Source organism: Marmota flaviventris, chromosome 9 (genome assembly GCF_047511675.1).
Source record: "Marmota flaviventris isolate mMarFla1 chromosome 9, mMarFla1.hap1, whole genome shotgun sequence".
NCBI classification, from domain to species: Eukaryota; Metazoa; Chordata; class Mammalia; order Rodentia; family Sciuridae; genus Marmota; species Marmota flaviventris.
This window is the reverse complement of record NC_092506.1, coordinates 16822839-16846639: the sequence shown is the minus strand read 5'-3', so window position 1 is coordinate 16846639 and position 23801 is coordinate 16822839. Positions and strand designations below refer to the sequence as shown.

Here is a 23801-nt window from a genome sequence, read left to right as displayed (position 1 = left end):
GTTTCTCAGTCCAATGTTGTGAAAGAATCAAAAACATAAGACATGCTTTCTTCCGCAAAAAATGCCACAGTTTCTCATTGAAGTTGAAGATTTATTAAACTGAACAAAAGAAACAATAATGCCTTCAGGTGAGTATTATTTGTAAATCACAAAGGTGCCCACTTCAGAACTGATAAAGGGAAGAAAGCAAGACAAGCTGAGTGGAAGTGACAGAGTTGAGAATTTCATTACAAGGTTGACTTCACTTATGTCCTTCATTTACAATTTCTTTTTTCATTTCGTTGTATTCTTAATTTGCACTGGTACCCGGTCCTCCACAGAAAATCTTAATTAAGCTTTTCCAGAAATTCACACTATAATTGATCTTAGGACCATCAGCAAATAAATAAATAAATAATAATCTCTGTAAAAAAAGCTTAACATAGTTAAGCTTCCTATTTCCTGTTGCTCTCCCTTACTTGTACATGGGCCTGAAAGAGATCAGCTGAATGCCCCTTTATTAGCTTTTCACAACATTTATGGACTATGTAGTATTGTAAAGATGTATAATAATTTGTAAAATTTTCAAGCGGGAAGTGTGTTTGCAAATGCAGACTGTGATAAGGAAGACCAAATGTTTTACCAAGTTCTCTGACTTTGGGGGAGGGAGATTCAAAGAGACATCTACTTTCCAAAGATAAGAGAAGGCGTTGCCAATTGGGCTCCATAGTAATAGCTGGCATTAATACTATGCTCAGTAGAATACCAAATTTATTTTTCCCTTGGTACTCAATCAACTCAGTAGGAAAAAAAAAATGAAAACAAAAAAGAACTTGAATAAAAAGTTTTAGAGAAGATTGAATAGATATTTATTTAAAGAAGACATACAAATTACCAAGCATATTAGAAAATTTCAACTTCACTTATCATTACTGGAATGCTAATCAAAAGCACTTGGCTCCATATGCCCTACATTTGCACTTTATTTTATCTACAGACATTTTCTTGCCCATTTCTGAATCTCTAATTCCCATCTCTATCTGGAATTCTTTATTCTCCCAACCAACTTCCACTGTATCTCTACTCATTGCTTTAATTTAAAACTAAAGACCTCCATTACAAGAAATCATTTCTTCACTGAAGTCTATATTTAGAAACTTGCTTTTAAATAGAATACCTAGCTTTTTGACTTCACGGTGTGCTACAGTTCAAGGTGAATTACTTGTAAGTTAAATTAATTACTGTTTCTAATTTCCCATACAAAATATAGCTTATTTACATTGAAATTATTTTGCTAGGAAAATCAAGGCACACACTAAAACAAAAGGCTCACACTAAAAAACCAAGAACTCTTAAGATAATTAATGAATAAATCTACACAAAATGAATGACACTTTACTACACTGAGATACAAAATGAAGAGTTTTCCAAAACTAAAGAGTATCACATTTAAATTGAAGACAAATAGTGAAGTATAGAATGTTGAATCATCTAAAACATTTGGCATGTGAAAATTCAATAAAATCAAAATTATGTTAAGATATTAGTGACAATTTAATATTATAATATGTGTTTTGAAGAGAACAACATGATTATGAATTTATTTTATAATATATATATATATATATATATATATATATATATATATATATATATTTGTAGGATATTAATTAGAATAAAACTTTATTTTTCAATTTTTTCATGCTCACTTTCACATCTTTGTTCCATAGGCTATAAATCAGAGGATTCAGCATGGGAGTCACAAGGGTGTAGAATAGTGAGGTCATTTTGTCTTCATCTAGAGAGTAGGCAGAACTTGGTCGGAAATTCATGAAGAGCAAAGTGCCCTGGAAAATTATAACTACAGTTAAGTGGGAGGCACAGGTGGAGAAAGCCTTGAGCCTCCCCTCAACAGAGCGGGTCTTTAAGACCAATGAGATGATGTAGCAATAAGAGACCAGGACTCCAGAAACTCAGTTCAATGAAAACTCAGTTCAATGAATCCAAAAATGGTGAACAGTACCAGCTCATTGACCTGTATGTCAGAACAGGAAAGGAGGAAAAGTGGAGGTAAATCACAGAAGAAATGATTAATCTCATTAGACCCACAGAAACATAAGCGGAATGTTAATGTCGTGTGTATCAAAGCATCTGTCAGTCCTATTAGGTAAACTCCAGCCATGAGCAGTGAACACACCTTAGTGGACATGTCTGCTGCATAGCGCAAGGGGTTGCTGATGGCTTTGTACCTATCAAAGGCCATCACTGCCAGCAGCAGACACTCAGAATCAGCAAAGATACAGAAGATCAAGAACTGCAGAGCACATGCAAAGAACGGAATTGATTTGTTCTTGGCAAATATGTCCACCAGCATCTTGGGTCCAACTGCTGTGGAATAGCAGAGGTCACAGAAAGAGAGGTGGCTGAGGAAAAAGTACATTGGTGTGTGAAGGTGGGGATCCACTCTGATTAAGAAGATTATCCCAAGGTTTGCCAGAAGATTAATGAGGTAAATCAGGAGAAAGATTATGAAAAGGGCCACTTTGAGTTCAGCATTACTAGTAATTCCCAAGAAAATGAATTCATTCAAGGATGAAAAATTTTTCCTGTCTATTCTTCTCCTCTCTTGTCTAAATGCTCAAAACATAATAAATATATATTTGATTCATTTTTTCTTCCAGAATATAATAGGACAGAACATATTTTATAATAGTATTTTTTTTATCCTAAAAAATCAAGTCATGTGTTCTCCTCTACAAAAATACATTGTATTCCTTTTTTTATTTTTTTAAATTTTTGATTGTTGATGAATCTTTATTTTATTCATTTATTTGTATGCAGTGCTGAGAATAATACTCAGTGCCTCACAAATGCTAGGCAAGCACTCTACCACTGAGCCACAGCCCCAACCCCTATTGTGTGCTTTTGACAAAAGACATGAATAGATAGCTGAAGAGAAATTGTGTAATTCATGAGGTACATGACTTTCTACACATTTATATCTCTGGAACTTTCAGTAAGTTTTTAAAATAATATTTAATAAACAAAGTCTTAGATTTCTTAGACAGTGATATAAAGGATTAAGTATTTGCTATGTTTGAAAACATCCATCTAGATGTAAAAAATAAAATGCATTTTTTTCAATATCAATACTTGTGATTGGTTTTAAAGACCGCTGTGTGAGTTGTAGAAACAATGAGTACTATGTTTGGTCTATGTGATCTTTTATATTTGATGACACACAATATAAGTGTTCTCTTTTTTTCTTTCCAAAAAATATATCGGTTTGACATAAGGCTCACTGGCTATTTGTAAATATCTTCTTAACAGAGAGGGTTAGTTTTCCTGAACATTGAAATAATAATGGTCAAACAGAAATTATAAACCTCTCATAATTTAACACATAATCTTTTATTATATCATATAATACATATACAATATATATTTTTAGAAGTACATATTTATTTAGAAAGTGAAAACAGAATGAGGGCCAATTAATCGTCCATACATATATAAATTTCCTTTTTTTAAGTGTGTGTATATTTATTAATATTTAATCTTTGTGCATGTGTGTATGATTCTTAATTTTACTAAGATAAGGTGAGAATGCATATGTGTATATTTTTATTTGTATGCTTTCTTATTACTATGGTGCTTCTACAATCAGTTAAATCATCCTACAAATTTAAAAAAAACCTTACATTCTTATATATCCCTAGTCAATGATAAAATAAGTAAAGGCTTGGTCATCATCCTAAATATAAATAAAATAATGTTATTTTGTGAATACTATCATGTTCACTTAGAGTTTTCCAATTCTGAAGCGAATACAGTATTTTTGATCATTAGACTTTTAGAATTCATAAAACTACATTAGAAGGTATAACTTGATTCATTTAAAAAATTCCCAATTGTTTTCTAAAGTGATATATATCTTTTTTAATCTTGCAGTTTTAAATCTAGAAACTCAGGAGCTTACCTGAGATGAGTCATTCATTGGTAACCAAGCCCTGAGCAGATACCATTGTATTTTAACAGGCAGCATTTGGGACTTAAACTCTCTGAAGCTACTTCCCTCAGGTTTTGAAATCATGCAAACATGTAATTACATTTCTGGTTCTGTGTTGTCCCCTGAGAATACATGAACATCTTTAGTAAATGTTGAACTGAAATCAGAAGTCACTGAATATTGTCTGTAAGAATGAAAACTGCAAATTAGTTCTTCCTGTAGAAGAAATAGAATATGTGCATATTTTACATCATAAAATGCAATCTGTATTATCCTTGTCCAGCTGAGGCAGAATCAATGAAACTATTAGCCTCATGGTACTGTTCATAAGAAAGATAAACAAAGTATATGGGTAATTTGAGAATATGTGGCACAGACACAAACCTTTAGACCTGTTTTGGAAAGCCACATTCCCCCAGTTCTTATCCATGTGCTTGTTTCCTTTACTACACATTGATACAACCTGTCTTAGGGTACCACTTATGCCACTTTGAAAAGAATAGGTGCCTCCTGTGCTTTACTTATACTTTTAGAGTTCTCACCTGGGATATTTTATAATGACAGCTAGAAAAGGTACAATCTTTATGCCTTTAATCTTGTACAATTTTAATTGATAATTAAAAATTTCATAGAGTTGAACAATCCTTCTAACTTATTGCCATGTTCATAGTTTCTCAACCAGATTCTCTTAGTGTTTGGACATCATAAACTTGAGCACAGCCAGATGCAGTAGCTGAACTATTCTTCTAAGTACTTAGAAGAATGCTCTCTATTGAATTTTCACATTTTTGTTTAATCACTAACTTACAATATATGACCACTTTATTTGTTTTTAAAGCTTAAAATATTTATTCAAAGTATATTGCATATCCTCAATTCACTATAATTTTATATCTAATGAACACTCAAATGTTACTCCATGAATTCATCTGCTTGTTTTTCCATTCTGTGCCTCAGTCACAATGCTGTGAAAGAATCAAAATCATAAGCCATGCTGTCCTTCAGCAAAGAATGCTCACAATCTCTCATTGGAGTTGAGGATTTAATAAACAGCAATGGAAAGAATAATTATAAGAAATAATAATAAAGAGGAGACACAGACAAGGTGCAGGGGCAGGGAAATTGGCAAAGTAGCTTTTTGTCCAAGAGGCTACGTTTATTTATATCAATAGGTTACATTAGATCATTAGTACCATAAAACATTATTGTTTAGAGTATCAGTAATGTTACTTATTTTGAAGTTATATTTCATAGTTACAATGTACAATGTCAGGAGTTTGTGGCAGTTCTCAAGAAAGTCTATTATCTAAAGTTACTGTTAGGTGGGCAGCTCTAGGAGCACCAGAGCTTGATGAAACATTGTAGTTATCTAGCAAACAAGTTTTTCTATTCCCAGGAGTTATGTGCCTGTAATCAAGGTCAACGCTTGATGAGGCTCTAAAACAGAGGTATCTCAGGGCATTGCCATACCAGCTAGACATAGCTCATATGTTAGCTATATTATTAGATCCTAAGAGAGATTACAGGACATTCTAAGGGTGGGAAACATGGTGCCTGTTCCCTCCCTGGGAGTTTTCTCACCAGAGGAACGCTTACCTGTACATTTCCAAAGACAGAATCCCTACAAATAATATCTTTAGGAAAGTACTATTTGGGAATCACAAATGTACCCACTTAATTAGAACTGAAAAAGGGCATAAAGGAAGAAAAACTGAATGGATAAGATCGAGTTGAGAATTTCATTACAGGGTTGACTTTATTGATGTCCTTCATTAACAAATTTTCTTCATTTCATTTTATTGTTAAATGACATAAAATTGACAAATTGTTCGGGTATGGTGTGACATCAAGTCTCAGATAAAAAATGAAAAATGAAACTTTGAAAACACATAAGTCCAGTGAAATCTTTTCTTTCATTGATAGATAATGGTCTTTATAAAGTTAGTATTAAACTTTACAATCAGTACCATACAGAATTTTTTTTTAGTTATTCAGATTATAACCTTTGTAGTCCTAAGTCATGTCAAAAGATCTTTATTCTCAAATGCATAGACATAGACATATGCCTAAAATTATTTTCTTGGGTAACTGGAAATGAGTGTGGATTTATCTGTTATTTAGTACATACTATTATATATATCAGAAAACATGAAGATGAAAAGAAGCATTAACACTTACACTTTTATAAACTTTATATACTGGTCTGGGATCATGGGAATTTTTATCAATAGATTGAACATAGTGAAATAAATTTTGACTCTTAGATATGGAATATTGCTCTTACAGTATCCCAGTTTTACAAATATTATAATAATAGCAGCCCACCCTGTGACTACTTAGAAATAACACATTTATTTATTATTTATTCTTAAAAGTTTTTACAAAAAAAGCATCAATTAAAAAAGGATCATATATACATTACATAGTAATAAAAGGAAGGTGACTATCATTCATTATCTCAAAGAAGGTGATTATCATATGTATTATCTCAAAGACCCATGATTTATTTATTGTAAAATAGTCAAAATCTTTTATTCTGCTTATTTTGAAATGCACATGCATTATTACTGACTATAATAACCCTATCATTCAGTATAATACCAAATTTATTTCTCCTTTTATGCTCAAACAACAACTCAGAGGAAAACAAGCAAGGGCAAAAAAAGAACTTGAATAAATTGTTCAATTATAAAATTCTGTATAATATGTATTTGTAAGGAATTTATTAAAATAAAATTTTATTTTTCAGCTTTTTTATGCTCACTTTCACATCTTTGTTCCGCAGGCTATAAATCAGAGGATTCAACATGGGAATCACAAGGGTGTAGAACAGTGAGCTCATTTTATCTTGATCCAGAGAGTAGGCAGAACTTGGTCGGAAATACATGAAGAGCATAGTGCCCTGAAAAATTACAACTACAATTAAGTGGGAGGCACAGGTAGAGAAAGCCTTAAGCCTCCCCTCAGCAGAGCGGATCTTTAAGACAGATGAGATGATGTAGCCATAAGAGACAAGGACTCCAGAAATGGTACTCAGTTCAATGAAACCAAAGATGGTGAATATCACTAATTCATTGACCTGTGTGTCAGAGCAAGACAGTAACAGGAGAGGAGGGACGTCACAGAAGAAATGATTAATCTCCTTAGACCCACAGAAACATAAGCGGAATGTTAGTGTTGTGTGTATCAAAGCATCTGCCAGTCCCACAAGGTAAACTCCAGCCAGCAGTTGGGAGCGCACCCTGCTGGACATGTCTAGTGCATAGCTCAAGGGCCTGTTGATGGCTTTGTACCTGTCAAAGGCCATCACTGCAAGCAGCATGCACTCAGCGTCTGTAAAGGTACAAAAGATGAAGAACTGCAGAGCACAGCCAAGAAAGGGAATTGATTTCTTCTCGGCTAAAAAGTCCACCAGCATCTTGGGTCCAACTGCTGTGGAATAGCAGAGGTCAGAGAATGAGAGGTGGCTCAGGAAAATGTACATTGGAGTGTGAAGCTGGGAATCCACTCTAATTAAAATGATCATTCCAAGATTTGCAAGGAGAATAATGAGATAAACTACTAGAAATGCAGGAAATAGAACCACTTTTGTTTGAGTGTTATTGGTGATTCCCAAGAGAAAGAATTGACTTAATGTTGAACAATTTCCACTTTCCATTCTTCTGGTTCTTGTAATAATCTGCTGTAGACATCAATATGTAAATGATAAATTAGGAATCATTTTTATGCATACTTGCAAAATGTTATTTAGAGGCAGAACATGATTTCTTCCTGTACATCTCTTTCTTTAACCTCAAAAAATAGTCCATAGGGTCACTGATAAGAAACATTAACATATTTAAAATGAACGTCGAAGTGTCTAATGTAAGAACTTTATTAACTTTGCTTCCAAATTTATAAGCAGTTCCTGACTATATGACTTTAGACTTAAATAAAATAGGGATGGGCCATTGGCATACGCTGGCATCTGTAATGTGTTGCCTCCATTAATATTTGAATAAAAGTAGAATAAACTTAAATTTACATGTACCACACCCCTTGCAGAAAGATTTTATAAAGGAGTGGATTTCTAAAATATGCATAATTAAAAGTTCTACAGGCCTATTCTATTGACAAATGAAGTTAGTCAAACACTTGAAAACACACAGGTCTATCAGGAAAACACCATTGGTTATTATACTGAGGGGTTTACTTACTTGAGTATGAAGGTATGAAAACAGTCACTTACACACCTGTCAGGACTTGATTCTTCATTGCTGAGTCAAGTCATGTTTTTCAATTACTCTTAAGCATAGCCACTCAGAGACATACCCAAGATGAGAAAGTCTGTCTGTCCTTATCTCTGGTGCCTGAATGATAAGTGGACCACATTTTATTTCCACATAGTGACTGTTGGGAGTTAAATCTCCTAAGCCACTGCCATCACTTCTTTGTGTTATTCAAATATAATTAATTAGATTCTTTTCTGAGTATTTTCTCCTGAGAATACTGAAACAACTTCAGCAGAGGCTGAACTTTTAATTCTTTGCCCTTGTCACAAAATTAATCAATGTCAGAAATGGACCAGGACTTATTTACCAGTCTGTTTCATGGCTCTCATAACCATACCGGCTAATGAAAGCAGACTTCTATTGAAACTGAAATGTATTCCCTACTTGGTGGCTGCTGGGTCCCCTTCTTCATCCACCTGATTCTTTATTTCTGAGAAAGCCTTTTGCACTACAATTTAGAGATATGGTAATTCACAGGCTACTTCTTTCATTAATCATTATCTGATTTCTCCTCACTTCCATACCAATTCCCTCATTTCAACTCATGACTCCACTACACACTGGTCCTCTTTCAAATATTTGTATATCTCATCCCATGTGAGTGCCTCTACATTAGCACAGTTATTAGCACAAAGGTTTGCATGAGTAATGAATGAGTAAATGTAGGTTTTAAACATTTTAATGTGAGACTATAGATATAAAAAAACAGCAATGAATGTTTCAAGATTTATTTCTACTATCTTAGTTCATATGTAAAATGAATCTCTTTTTTAAAAAAATTAATGCATGTTAGTATGATGTTTTCAAAGAAACCCTAAGATTTAATAGTTTTTTTTTTTTTTTTCCAAAACAACTTTTGTGTACTATTATTTATAATAGGTACTGGAAGTATAAAATTTTATGCACACTCATTTATTGTGTACAGTCACCAATGAACGGTCTCTCTCCTTTAATCTTGCCTATCATCCTTGCCTTTGACTTTATTTGACTCTTTTGTAGGTAAAAATATCTCAATCTTGCATTACATTCTTCCCACCATAAGAGTACATCTAGTCTTCTTTCTGTAAATGTGCTCTGTAAGTACCTTTTCATTTAGCACTGAATTTATGAGGGTAAATGTTATTAATTTAAATGTACAACATTGTGGATATCTTACAAAATGCCACTTGTTTTCACACAATATTCAACTCATTTCCATATATAATATTTCACATACTGTTTTTTTTATTCTATCTCTTAACGACCTCATTATACCGATTCCAAAAATTAGATACTTAAGTAATCAGTAAACTTCTGGATTCCTATAAGCATCATATTTGGACTCTAAAGTACCTATTCTCAATAGATTTCTCATTACAGTATAATAGGAAAAAAAGAATACCCACAGTATAATAGGAAAAAAAGGATACATCATTGAAAAAATTATCTTTATTGTTATCATGAAAAGTCATAGTGTTTTTGTGCAGATGTTCAGATTTCTAAGACAATAAAATTGTCATCCAATTCTCATCTCTACACCGAGAGAGTTTTTTTTCCCCCTAGAGATAAAGTACAGAGGGAAGCAGTAGGAAAAGCTATCAGATTCATGTATAATCTGTGTTTTTCATTTTAACAGGATATTATCTTTGGTTTGCAGAGATCTTCCATATCACAAAATTCCAAGAATCACATACAGCATAAAAAAATGGTATCCCAGGGTCTGTGCCATATTCTGAGTGATATTTTATAATGTGTCAATCATTTCAGTATGAACATATTTCTATGTGTTGTTTAAAGATGTTGACTCTAATGTACAATTATATAGTATATATTTATATAATGATATGTATATATTTTAAAGCATATTTAGTGTAATACTCTATTTTTAGTAAAACAAATGAAAGTGTTATATGTACAAAATTAGTATAAAAACTGCCCTATTAACTGGTTTCTTACTCATGTTCAGAATTTTATAGACATGTCATGTTAGTGGGTATACAATGTTATTGGTGCTTGTGGTGGCTGGGGTAAGCATCCTCCAAGGCCCATTTGCAAAGACTTGGTCTTCAGCCCATGGTGCTGTTGGTAGGTGCTGGATCCTTTAAGAGGTGAAGTTTATTTGGATGTTTTTCAGTAAGTGGAAGTACAATTGATGTGGACATTGGGACCCTAGTCCTTCTTCTTTCTTGCCTTTTTAGCTTCCCGGCTGCCAGGATGTGATCAGATTCCTCTGATTCTCATTTCCACCATAAAATATTGCCTCTCTAAAGGCCCCAAAGTAAAAAAGGAATAAAAACCCTCAAACCATGAGCCAAAGTTAAACTTTCCCCCTTAACATTAATTATCTCAGTTATGTTATTACTATGACAACAAACAGAGTTACACAGCCATCTTCTGAGAATAAAGAATATAACATACTGTAATAAATGCTTTCTGACTTACAGATTCTTAGTTTGCAAATGTCAAGAAGAGATAAAATTTTGTCTAGAAATTTCTGGAACACATCTCTAGCCTTTCAGGGGAATAAATGAGAATGAAAGGGAATTTCCTTTTTCTTAATTAAATTCCTTGTCTTGGAAATATTTGAATATCCAGGGATCAAAAAACCATTCAGTATATTTCTTTTTGTTGATCCCCTTCATCTTACTGCAAACCTGGTAGTGGTCATTTTAATTGGTCTGGATTCCCAACTTCACACACTACTGTATCTTTTCTAAGCCACCATCTCCTCTCCTAATAGCAGCTAAACAACCATCGGAGCTAGGATACTGGTAGGCTCAATTGCCAAAACCTGGTCAACTCCATTCTTTGGCTGTGCTATGCAGTTCTTGATCCTTCTGTACAACAATGAACTATTATTTTTGTTTTTGTTTTCAAATATATTTAAACAGTGCAATGGGGTTTACATATAATAAAGTCATAATTCATAGAGGCAGAATGTGGCACCTGGAAAGGACATTGCAAATAATCTACATTAAGTCTCTTGTTAAGTACAAGAAGAGTAAAGTAGACTGTGTTTTAGGTACATACCACTATGCTATCTCTTTTGCATTCTTATATTTAACTGTTATAGTATTAAGAATGAGCACAGAAACAATTCTACCATTAACCCTGTCAACATAATAACCAGTACTGTGTTTATTTCAACAATATTTGCCATCAGTCATCTGTTGACATGAAAGAAGGAGATGCTTTAGAGATATCAAAAGGAGTAGGGAAGGATGAAAATAGAAGCTAGACATTTTGTAATAGATCCAAGTCTTTGGTGCTGCATTTCACAGCTCTATAGAATCCCAAAATAGAAGAGCAAATGGGGACCATCTGCCCAAAGTTATGTTTCAGTAATTAAACCACTGATAACAATTTCAAATAATACATTTTCAACCTCTTAAATTTCAGGGAGATGAAGTTCACTATCAAACCTGTTTATGAGATTTTTTTTGTCATCCTTTCATAAGGGTTTAATTTTTGTTGTTTTATTTCACAGCCACTTTATCTAACATATGAGCCAATATAAAGCTTGAATTACTAACAAAAGCGAACATCAGAGAGGGATATGAGTTAGTTGGGTGGAAAAATTTTACCCTAAGTTTACTGGGAAGTCACATTTATCCCTTTTGCCTAAACCTGAACATATTGCAATCATGCTTTCACCATTTTATTGTCCAGATTAAGCATTATAACAAAATACCACAAAATTGTTGGCTCGTGAATAACAAAAATTATTCTTTAGTGTTCTAGATGATAGAAATCTAACATTTAGACAATGTGAGAATCAGCATCTGGGGAGATTCCTTTTCTGATTCAGAGACAGGACTGTTTTTACTGCCCTCCCATGGCAGAAGTGTCTAAGGAGATCTTCAGATCTGTTTTATAATTACACTATTCCCATTGTGGAGTACCCTGCACTCCTGAATTTATCACTCCCAGAAGGTAATAGTACTATCATTTGGGGAGTTAGGGTAGAAAACCATAGGGGAAAGAAAAAGAACTATAGCCATGCACAGAAGACACAATTTCAAAAACACAATCAGGAGTTAATTCAGAAATTATTATATAGGTGGAAACACATAAGGCTTTGTAATGAAACAAGAATCCTTATAGGTATTTTCCTTCATGATATCTTCTCCTGCCTTGTGAGTGTACTCATATTACCTAGGAAGCAGAAGCACATATGGGCTTCAACAAGATTCAGAAATACTTAATACAGAGATGATTTACACTGGCAGGTCTAAAACCTGAGTTAAGCATTGGTTTTAGCAGCCTTAGTTGTAATGAATAGCTAAATATATCCTTGTTTGTTTTCTGAACCTTCAAATAATGATCTTGTTCATGTTGGCCATCAATCTCATTATTGTAAGGTGTTGCTTTACACAAATATATCACTTATATACATAACCGTAACCCTAACCCTAACCCTACTGTATTATTGATAGGAGTTATTATCTCATTAATGTTATTGTAAATATTCTCATGCATTTATCTGGGTAGAGACATATGTTAATTTATCTTTTGTAAAGAAATAGGGTTCAGAATTGTTTGTGTTTGGTTGTACAGAAAGATCACACTTCATCTCATCATTTTTTTTTTTACCTGACAGAGAAGTAGTGATGATGCCAAGTAGGTAGTGTGAGTGTCAGGAGGTCGAACACTTTGAAACACTGCCCTATTAACTGGTTTCTTACTCATGTTCAGAATTTTATAGACATATCATGTTAGTGGATATACAACGTTATTGGTGCTTGTGGTGGCTGGGGTAAGCATCCTCCAAGGCCCATTTGCAAAGACTTGGTCTTCAGCCCATGGTGCTGTTGGGAGGTGCTGGATCCTTTAAGAGGTGAGGCCTATTTGGATGTTTTCCAGTAAGTGGAAGTACAATTGATGTGGACATTGGGACCCTAGCCCTTCTTCTTTCTTGTCTTTTAGGCTTCCCAGCTTCTCAGTTTGCAAATGTCAAGAAGAGGTAAAATTTTGTCTAGAAATTTCTGGAACACAACTCTAGCATTTCAGGAAAATAAATAAGAATGAAGGCAAAATTCTTTTTCCTTGAGTGAATTCACTTTCTAGGAAATATTTGAACATCCAGGGATCAAAAAACCACTTAGCATATTTCTTGTGTTGATCTCCTTCATTTTACTGCAAACCTGGTAGTGGTCATTTTAATTGGTCTGGATTCCCAACTTCACACACACAATAAAAAATACTGTAACTTTCAAAAAAAGCACCATCTTCTCTCCTAATAACTGCAGCTGAACAACCATTGGAGTTAGGATACTGGTGGGCTCAATTGACAAGACCTGGTCAACTCCATTCTTCGACTGTGCTATGCAGTTCTTGATTCTTCTGTACAACAATAAACTGTTATTTTTTTCAAATATATTTAAACAGTGAAATGGGTTAACATATAATAGAATCATAATTTATAGAGACAGAATGTGGCATATAGAAAGGACATTGCAAATAATCTACATTAAGTCTCTGTTATGTAAAAAAGAGAGTAAAGTAGACTGTGTTTTAGGTACATACCACTATGCCATCTCTTTTGCATCATTATATTTAACTGTTATAGCATTAAGAATGAGCAGAAAAACAACTCTACTATTAACCCTGTCAACATAATAACTAATACTGTGTTTATTTCAACAATATTTGTCATCAGTCATTTGACAACATGAAAGAAGGAGGTACCTTAGAGATATCAAGAGGAGAAGGGAAGGATGAGGATTGGGCTAGACAGTCTATAATAGATCCACATCTTTGGTGCTGCATTTCACAGCTCTTTAGAATCCGGAAGCAGAAGAGTCAGTGGGGACCATCTGCCCAAACTTCTGTTTCAGTTATGACTTCACTAATAATAATTTCAGTTAACACATTTCAACCTCACAGATTTCATAGAGAAACAAAACTGTTTATGAGATTTTTTTGTCATCCTTTTATAAGGCTTTAATTTTTCTTGTTTTATTTCACAATCACTTTATCTAACATAAGGGCCAATATAAAGCTTGAATTACTAACAAAAGTGAACATCTGAGAGGGATATGAGTTAGTTGGATGGAAAAAAATTTACCCACAGGTTATTGAGAACCACATTTATCCTTTTGCCTAAACCTCAATATATTTCAAACAATACTTTCACCATTTTATTGTTCAATTTGAACTGTTACAACAAAATTCCGTAGAATTGTTGGCTTGGAAACAACAAAAAATATTTTTTAGAGTTCCAGAGGATAGAAGTCTAACATTTAGGCAAAGTGAGATTCAGTGTTTGGGGAGAGCCTCTTTTTTAATTCAGACATAGCTCTGTTTTCACTGTCTTCCATGGCAGAAGGGTTCAGGGTAATCTCCAGGTCTATTTGATGAGGTCACTAATACATTGTGGAGTTCCCTGTACTCATCACTGCTGGAGAGTGATAGTAATATCATTTGGGGATTTAGGGTCACAACACATGGGCGAAAGCACAAAGAAATATAACCACATACAGAATGCACAATTTCAAAACATCAGAATTTAATTCAGAAATTATTTTATAGGTGGAAACACATAAGGTTTTTTTAATAAAGCAAAAATCCTTTGTAGATACTCTCTCATGATATCATCTCCTGACTGTGACTGTACTCCTATGACCTAGAAAACAGAGGCACTTAAGGGCTTTACCAACATTTTGAAATATTTAAGACAGGGATGACACACCCTAGCAGCTATAAAACCTGAGATATACATTGGTTTTAGTTTCAGTAGTTGTAATGGATAACTATAAATATCCTATGTGTTCTCTAATCCTTCAAATAGTGGCCACGTCTATATTTCTTCAAAGAGATGACTTGGTATGTGAACCCTCAGACAACTAGAGCAGAGAATTGAAATGTCAACTATCAAAGACACACAGATGTGAGCTCTTTACTTCTGAGGAAATGAATATCCATGTCTTTATAATAGAGTTATTACCTCAATATTCATAACTATTTTGTATACTTTCTTAAAATAATAGCCTGTGTGTATGTTTCACACATCATAACCTTGGTTAATTTTGCTTTCTTAATATATGGTAAACACTCAAAATTCTGTTCTCTTGTATTTTATTTTTTTCTTTGTTTTCCCACTCTGTGCCCCAGTGTGAGACTAGTGATTTGGATAACAGGTTGGAAGTTCAGTACTTGACCAAAATATGCTTACATTCTTGTATTGGAGATATTGCTTTAGAAAAAGGGCAATATGGTTTAAGAGGTTCTATATTAAAGGGGGTTGGGTTAGAGATTGGGAAGAAAGCAAAGAAAACTTCCCGGAGGTGATGAGGATCTGATTATTGTGAATTCCAATGCACATATATAATGTTACTTATAAAAACTCTTTTTCTTGTTTTTTACATGCCAGTGTGTTTGGATTCAGTGGTATCAACCCACATACCTCAAAACTTCTCTATTGTCAAAACCTCAACTAGAATATCTTCCAATTCTTAATGCAATTCTTTTTAGATCTAAGAGCCCATAAACCCATGGAAGGAAGACTTTTTCCTGCACTCTGAAAAAATGTCTTACATATTTCCATGTGATTATATCTCACTGTATTTTTATATACTGTGTTGAGGTCATTGGGAATTTCTTCTGTGCTCAGTTAATTAATGTCTGCTACTTCCATAGAATAAAAGAGTGACTTGTAAAAAACTACTGAATATGCAGCAGCATGTAAAATGTTTTAATGTACAAAAAGTGAATTAGCAAAAACATTTTCTAAATTTTGAAAAAAAATGAATTTAATGAAACATTTGACATATGAAATGTTGAAACATGAAAGGATCAGAAACATTAATTCAAGAGAAATAAAGAAACATCACACATGGAGATCTACAACCTTTTTTTACAATCATACCTTAATACAAATACACATTTAACTAAATTAAATTATATAATGCAATTTTGTTTCTTGCATATCATGAAATACAATTGCAAAAACAACCATTTTAAATAAATATGCATATGTATAGATAATGAAATTATTTAAAATCAAATTTTGCATTTAAGTTTTTGTAGGGCCTCTTTCACATCCTTGTTGCGTAGGCTATAAATCAGAGGGTTCAACATGGGAATGACAAGCGTGTAGAACAGAGAGCTCATTTTATCTTGATCTAAAGAGTAGGAAGAACTTGGCCGGAAATACATGAAGAGTATCGTGCCCTGGAAAACTGCAACTGCAGTTAGGTGGGAGGTGCAGGTGGAGAAAGCTTTGAGCCTCCCCTCAGCAGAGTGGATCTTTAAGACTGATGAGATGATGTAGCCATAAGAGACCAGGACTCCAGAAATGGTACTCAGTTCTATGAATCCAAAAATAGCAAATAATACCAGCTCATTTATTTGTATGTCAGAACAAGAAAGGAGGAAAAGTGGAGGTAAATCACAGAAGAAATGATTAATCTCATTAGACCCACAGAAACATAAGTGGAATGTTAAAGTCGTGTGTATCAAAGCATCTGCCAGGCTTGTGAGGTAAACCCCAGCCATGAACAGTGAACACACCTTACTGGACATTTCTACTACATAGTTCAGGGGGTTGCTGATGGCCTTATACCTATCAAAGGCCATCACTGCCAGCAGCAGACACTCAGAATCTGCAAAGCTACAGAAGGTCAAGAACTGCAGAGCACAGCCCAGGAAAGAAATTGATTTGTTCTTGGCGAATATGTCAACCAGCATCTTGGGTCCAACTGCTGTGGAATAGCAGAGGTCACAGAAAGAGAGGTGGCTGAGGAAAAAGTACATTGGAGTGTGAAGCTGGGGATCCACTCTGATTAAGAAGATCATACCAAGGTTTGCCAGAAGATTAATGAGGTAAACCACGAGAAACATGAGGAAAAGGGCCACTTTGAGGTCAGCATTACTAGTAATTCCCAAGAAAATGAATTCATTCAAGGATGAACAATTTTTCTTGTCCATTCTTCTCCTCTCCTGTCTAAATGTTTGAAACATAATAAATACATATTTGATTCCTCTTTTTCTACCAGAATTTAAATAAGACAGAGCACATTTTATATGTGATTTTTTATCTTAAATAAAATGAAGTCATGTGTTCTACTCTATAAAAAGACATTGTAACCTTTTTAAAATTTTTTTTGATTTTTCATGGATCTTTATTTTATTTGTGTTTGTAACTTTTTTTAGTTGTAAATGTACATGTGCCTTCATTTTATTTATTTATTTTTTAATGTGATGCTGAAGATTGAACCAAGTGCCTCACATGCACTAGGCAAGCACTCTCCCACTAATCCACAACCCCAGCCCTGTAATTTTTTATTCTAAGAAAAATATCAAGTCATGTGTTCTACTCTACAAAAAGACATTTTATGCTCTTGAAGTAAGACATGACTATATAGCAGGAGAGAAATTTTGTGATTAATGAGTACATGACTTTCTATATCTTTAATATCTCTGGATTTCCCCTTTTTATGAAAAAAAATTTGATATACTAAAATTTCCATAAATTTTTAAAATAATATTTAATAAGCACAGTCAAATTTCTTAGACAGTTTAGGCAGTGATACAAATATTAAATATTTGCTGTTTATAAACATTTTTCTATATGTAAAAAGATACAATTTTTGCTAATCAAAAGTAGTGATTGGTTTTAAAGACCACTGTGTGAGTTTTAGAAACAATGTGTACTATACTTGGTCTATGTGCTCTTTTGTATTTGAGACACAATATGAAAGTATTTTTTTCTTCTTCCCAAGAAATGTATTAGATTGACATAGGACTCAGTGCCCCTTTGTAAATATAATCTGTGGACAAAGGGAAGACCTCCTAATTACTGAAAAAAATAATGCTCAAACAGAAATTATGGAACTGTCATAATTTAACACATAAACTTGCATTCTATCAGGTTTTTAGAAGGACATATTTATTTTAAAATGAAAATAGGATGAGGGAAATTAATAGTTCTACATATATAGGATTCTTTTAAGTGTATTTGTATTTATGAATATGTAATCTTTGTACATGTATGCATGATTCTTAATTGTGCTAGTACATGCGGACAGTGGATAATGGATATATGTATGTTTTTATGTATATGCTTTCTTATCACTGGAGTGCCTCTATGATGAAGATTAAATAATCAAAGTTTAAAAAACCTTATGTTCCTGTATATACTGACACAATGATAAAATAAGTAAAGGCTTGCTTATGATCCTAGATATAAATAAAATAAACATAATAGTACTTTGTGAATGCTATCAAGTTCAAGTTCACTCAGAGTTTTCCAGTTCTTAGAAGAATACATTTTTTTTATCATTAGACTTCACAATTTATGAAATTACAAAATAAGAAGTCATAGCTTGATTCATTTACAAAACTCCCCCCTTTTTGTTCCGAAACAGTAATTTTTTTAACCTTATAGTTTTAAACTTGGAAACTTAGGAGCTTACCTGAGGTTAGCTGTTCTTTGGTAACTGAGCACCTGAGAAGATGCCATTCTATTATAACAGGCAGCATTTGGGACTCCAACTCTCTGAAGCTACTTCCCTAAGGTTTTGAAATAATGCAACCATGTGATTACATTTCTGGTCCTGTGTTTTCCCCTGTGAATACATGAACATCTTTAGTACATGTTGCACTGAAATCTTGAAAATAGTCACTGAGTGATATATGTCAGAATGAAAACTTCAAACGAATTTGTCCTATAGAATACATAGAATATGTGCCTATTTTACATTATAAAATATAATCTGCATCTTCCTTGTCCTGATGAAGTTGAATCAATAAAACTAATAGGCCCTTATTTAATCATTTGCACTTTCTTTCTGTTGTTCATCTTTTCTTTCATTTTATCAGCACTATCCTTCATCATCCAATTGCTTTTTATTGAGATATAATTCATATACTATACATTTTACACTTTAAAGTTAGCACATTTGTGGATTTGACTGTTTGGAAGGCTATGCACTCTTTACCTTCTATTTGCAGGACATTTTTCATCCCTTCTGCAGGAAATTCAGGCCCATTAGTGGTCACTCCACTAGTCCCTCTCCTCAGTCCCTGGAGAGGAACTTTTTAAACCCATGTGTTCCCCTAATCTGGATGTCAACTATAAGGAGAACTTCACAATATGTGGCCTTTTGTGTTGCTTTTTCACTTGTTTTACCAGTTTTTGAAATCTATCTTTCGCATAGCAAGTAACAGAATTTTCTTCCCTTTCATAGCTAAATAATTTTTCTTTTATGTGTATTGTACATTTTATTTGCCCTTTCATCAATTTCAAGCTATTTTAAATAATGGTGTAAACATTAATTTTTGTGGAAGCTTTAAGGGTCACTTTCACCCAGTATTGTCATAATCCCATTTCCCATCCACATGCCATCTATCCACATTTCTCTGATTGTATGAATAATTCACATTCTCTCCTTTTATTACTTACTATGGTTTGTATGTAAGATGTCTCCCAAAAGCTCTTATGTGAGACATTACAAGAAGGTTTATAGGAGAAATGATTGGGTAATCAGTGAATTAATCCTCTGGTGGGATTCTGAGTGGTAACTGAAGGCAGATAGAATATGGCTAGAGGAAGTGGGCTTTGGGGGCTCTGTTTAAGGGACACATTTTATATCTAGCCAGTGGATTCTCTTTCTCTGTGTCCCAGTCATCATGTGAGCAGCTTCCCTCCGCCATACTCCTTCTCCATGATGTTCTGCCTCACTTGAGCCCCAAAGAATGGACCCACCCTTCTATGGACTGAGACTTCTGAAACCCTGAGCCCTTAAATACACTTTTCCTCCTTTAAAATTGTTCTTGTCAGGTCTTTAATTCTCAGCAGTGAAAAAGCTGACCAAAACAGTATTTTCATTTCAAATTAAGCTTTACTTATTCAAGTAAGAATAAAGTTTTAAGAATGATATTTGTGTTTCCTTTTTTCATGTTCCCTACAGTCACTAATAAAATAATTTGTAAAGGTATTTGTTTACCAAGTATTTACTATTAACTATTTTAGCTTGTTGATAATGGACTATAGTGTAAAAGAGTAGAAGCACACTGCCCTTGAAGGATTTTTTAATACTAGCAGTGTACATACATATAAAAATTAATCCTTTAAGAATTATGCATGAATAATGATTTGTTGAAATACAGCAGAGTTCTGAATTTTTCTACAAATAATTTAGTTTGCTGATATCCATATTCATTCTTCAAACAATTAAGATTTACTGATAGTTTGACTTTGATATTTTGCAAGAACCCTCCCAGAAAAAAAAAATGTAAGAAACTTCTCTATATAACTTGAATCTTGATCTTCCACTGCGGGAATCCAATTAGATTGGACTACTTTAAAAGGTTCCAGAAGTCAACCTGCATTCACAATGTCTGACTGACCTGTTACTCTCCTTCTATATATGTGCTATTCAAATACTGTTTTATTCACTGACTACAGTAGATATGTGTTCCACAAAAAATGGAAAAGTGATCCCACATAAGTTCCTTGACTAAAAATGTTGGAATTTAAAAATAAAATAATTTAAAATGAGAACTTTCAGAATTATACATGGGTCAATGACCGTGTTGTCATATTTAAAATGGCTATATACTTTGGACCATTTCTTTTAGAGACATGTGGCTCTTTATTCTCCCTTTGGCATTTCACTGTCATTTAACTGACTCAATCAACAAAAATGGAACAGATAGCTCTATGCCATGCCAGTTATATATTTTAACAAATTAGCTCTCTCAGTCATTAACTGATAATGAGCCAAACAAAGTTCAGTGTACACCACATGACCTGCTCTGAGACTACGGGGAGAAGGAAAGAGAATAAGATGAGGGTGTTTTTCTATCCATATCATCATGGTGTCAGTTTTGGGGTAGTAGCATAGACTGTCAGCTGAACACCACAGAGTGACCACAGTTAACATAAGGAAGAGCACAAAAGTTACCCCTCTCATGGTTATCTTAACACATTTTCCAGGAAAATGATTACATAACAAAAGAAAACTGAAGTGGTATAAATAGAATATATTCAGACAAAAATATTTTAATGCTTTTATGAGTGCATTATAGTAATACATAATTATGGGGTTCACTGTGATATAAACATACATGCAAGAAATATATTCTTTTTCCATTTCAATCCCCACGGCTTCTTTCCATGTCCTTCTGGCCGTCCTTATTTCCCTTCAACTGGTCATACTTCTATTTATTAATTGCCTTGTTATTTGGTGCTTTATAGATACACATAAAGGTGGAATTCCTATGGTATGCATGCATTTAAATTAGAGGGAGGGGGCTGGGAATGTGGCTCAAGAGGTAGCACGCTCGCTTGGCATGCTTGCGGCCCGGGTTCAATCCTCAGCACCACATACAAACAAAGATGTTGTGTCCGCCAAAAACTAAAAAATAAATATTAAAATTTTCTCTCTCTCTCTCTCCCTCCCTCTCTCACTCTCTCTTTAAAAAAATAAATAAATTAGAGGGAGATATGTTGAAACAGTTATTAAGTGCTTAAAGTTACCCAGATATTATTCTCAGCAATTAACTGTTAATTCAGTGAACCATCTAAAAATTAATGATCACCATTTTGCATGTATTTTAACTAAAGGAAAAAAAATATTGACTAACTTGTTAAAAATGCTATTGAGTAGCCAGATACCAAAAGGCATGCAAGTCAAGGAAAGCTGGTTCTCTCACTTAGTAATCTACCCTTGTGAAGGAGATGTTCTATAAGTCACACCTGAACGCCATTCACACTTTTTATGAAGTATTTACTCTATTCATGTAGGCAACATGATACAACTCATTTTAACATAAATTCCAAACTAATAATAATTTAACAGTTTATTCCATTAAAGCAATTTTAAAACTTTTTAATGTTCACTTATAACTTGGGATTATGAAATGCATTTTCTGAATTTAAAACAAGCTACACCCAAATAGAGGAGTAGCTCAGTGGTAGAACACTTGCCTAGCATCTGTGAGACCCTGGGTCCTATCCCAGCACCACCAGCAACTAAAAGGTGTTTGATAAAGTCTCAACTCATTACCACCAGGGTGTCAATTATGAGACAGTAGCTTAGACTGTCTGTTAGCTGAGAACCATAGGGTGACCACAGTCAATATGAGGAAGAGCAGCAAAGATGCTCCTCTAAAGGTTATCTTAACATATGTTAAAGTTCTCATTTTAAATTATTTTATTTGTAACTTTCAATATTTTTAGATAAGGAACATATCTGTGATCTCTTTTCCATTTTTTGCTGTGCACATATCTACCGATGTCAGTGAATAAAACAGTACTTGATAGCACATTTATAGAAGGAGAGCAACAGGTTAATCAGACATTTTGTCTTTCCTGGTAGAGTTGTTGCAAATTCCTAATAAGAATTTTTACTTGAAAACTTGGCTTAATCTTGAAACACATATCTCACAAAGAAACTATCTTTGATTTTAAAAATTTCTTAGCTGTATCTCTTACATCATTATTCCTCAAACTAGGAACCAGTAGATTCAGCAATTTGATGATAATGGTGTAGAATACAAATAATTTTATCAGGGTCAGGTGACAGGCACAGGTAGAAAAAGGTTTTCTTCCTCCCACCAGCAGATCGGATCTTTAAGACTGAGTGAAGGGTGAAAAAGTAGGAGGTGATGAGGATGAAGAAGCAGATAATTTCTACTGAGCTGCCATATGTGGAGAGGAACCACTCATTAACTGATGTGTCTGTGCAGGAGAGCTTAAGCAGGGGCAGGAGGTCAAAAAAAAAAGTGGTTAATGACATTTTTGTCACAGTACTTCAGAATAAAGGCAAAGGATATGTGAACCAGGCTCATGTTGCCTCCAACACAGGACAAGATGATCGGCCAGATGCCAGATGCAGATGCCCCGTGACATCATGCATGTGTAGAGTAAAGGGTTGCAGATGACAACATAGCAGTCATATGCCATGGCAGCTAAGATAAAGGATTCAATATTTGCAAAAGTGCAGAAAAATAAAACTGCAGGGCACACCCATAGTAGGAAATATATTTGGTCTTTGAGAGGAAATTGATCAGCTTTTTGGGCACAAAGACTGAGGAATAACAAAAAGGGCAAGCTACTTAGGAAAAAATACAAGGTTTAAAGGTATGGATCACTCCTGATTGACAGCATCAATCCATACCAATAATATGAGAAATACAAGAAATAGAACAATCTAGAGTTCAGGGCAAGTTAGAAAACCCAGTAGAATAAATTCAGTGACCAAGTTCTCCTTTTCACCTGTCAATTTCAACCTCTTTATTGCTTTCCTTTTATGATAATTCTAATATGCTGAAGTGTTATATTGATGGAAAGAGAAAAATAATTTAATACATTTATAAAATTATTTTATAAAAACAAAAATACAAATAATCAAATAAGATACCATGCCCTAACTTCTGTCAAACAGAAATTGTAAAAGATATACCAAAATTTAGTAGTTAAAATTTCATGGTGGCATGTTTATTTTATTTTTCTGATTAGTAACAATGTTTACCATTGGATGTTTTTGTTTCCTGTGTGCAGGGATTAGTGTATAATTTCGCTTATACTTTTACTTCAATATGACACAAGAGCTGGC

The 23801-nt window shown here is 33.8% G+C and overlaps 2 protein-coding genes and 1 pseudogene across 2 annotated transcripts; all 3 read right to left on the bottom strand.

Annotated features, from left to right (window-relative positions):
* Positions 1–1649: 1649 nt before the first annotated feature.
* LOC114093588 (olfactory receptor 5W2-like) lies at positions 1650–5592 on the bottom strand (annotated as a pseudogene).
* Positions 5593–6713: 1121 nt separating this feature from the next.
* Positions 6714–7646, bottom strand: LOC114093756 (olfactory receptor 5W2-like). Its single transcript, XM_027936653.2, has one exon. It carries the CDS (start codon positions 7644–7646, stop codon positions 6714–6716), a length of 933 nt encoding a protein of 310 aa, XP_027792454.2.
* An 8593-nt stretch (positions 7647–16239) lies between these two features.
* On the bottom strand, positions 16240–17169 carry LOC114093754 (olfactory receptor 5W2-like). The gene has a single exon (XM_027936651.2). The coding sequence runs from the start codon at positions 17164–17166 to the stop codon at positions 16240–16242; it is 927 nt and encodes a 308-aa protein (XP_027792452.2). The 5' UTR covers positions 17167–17169.
* Between the last annotated feature and the right edge of the window lie 6632 nt (positions 17170–23801).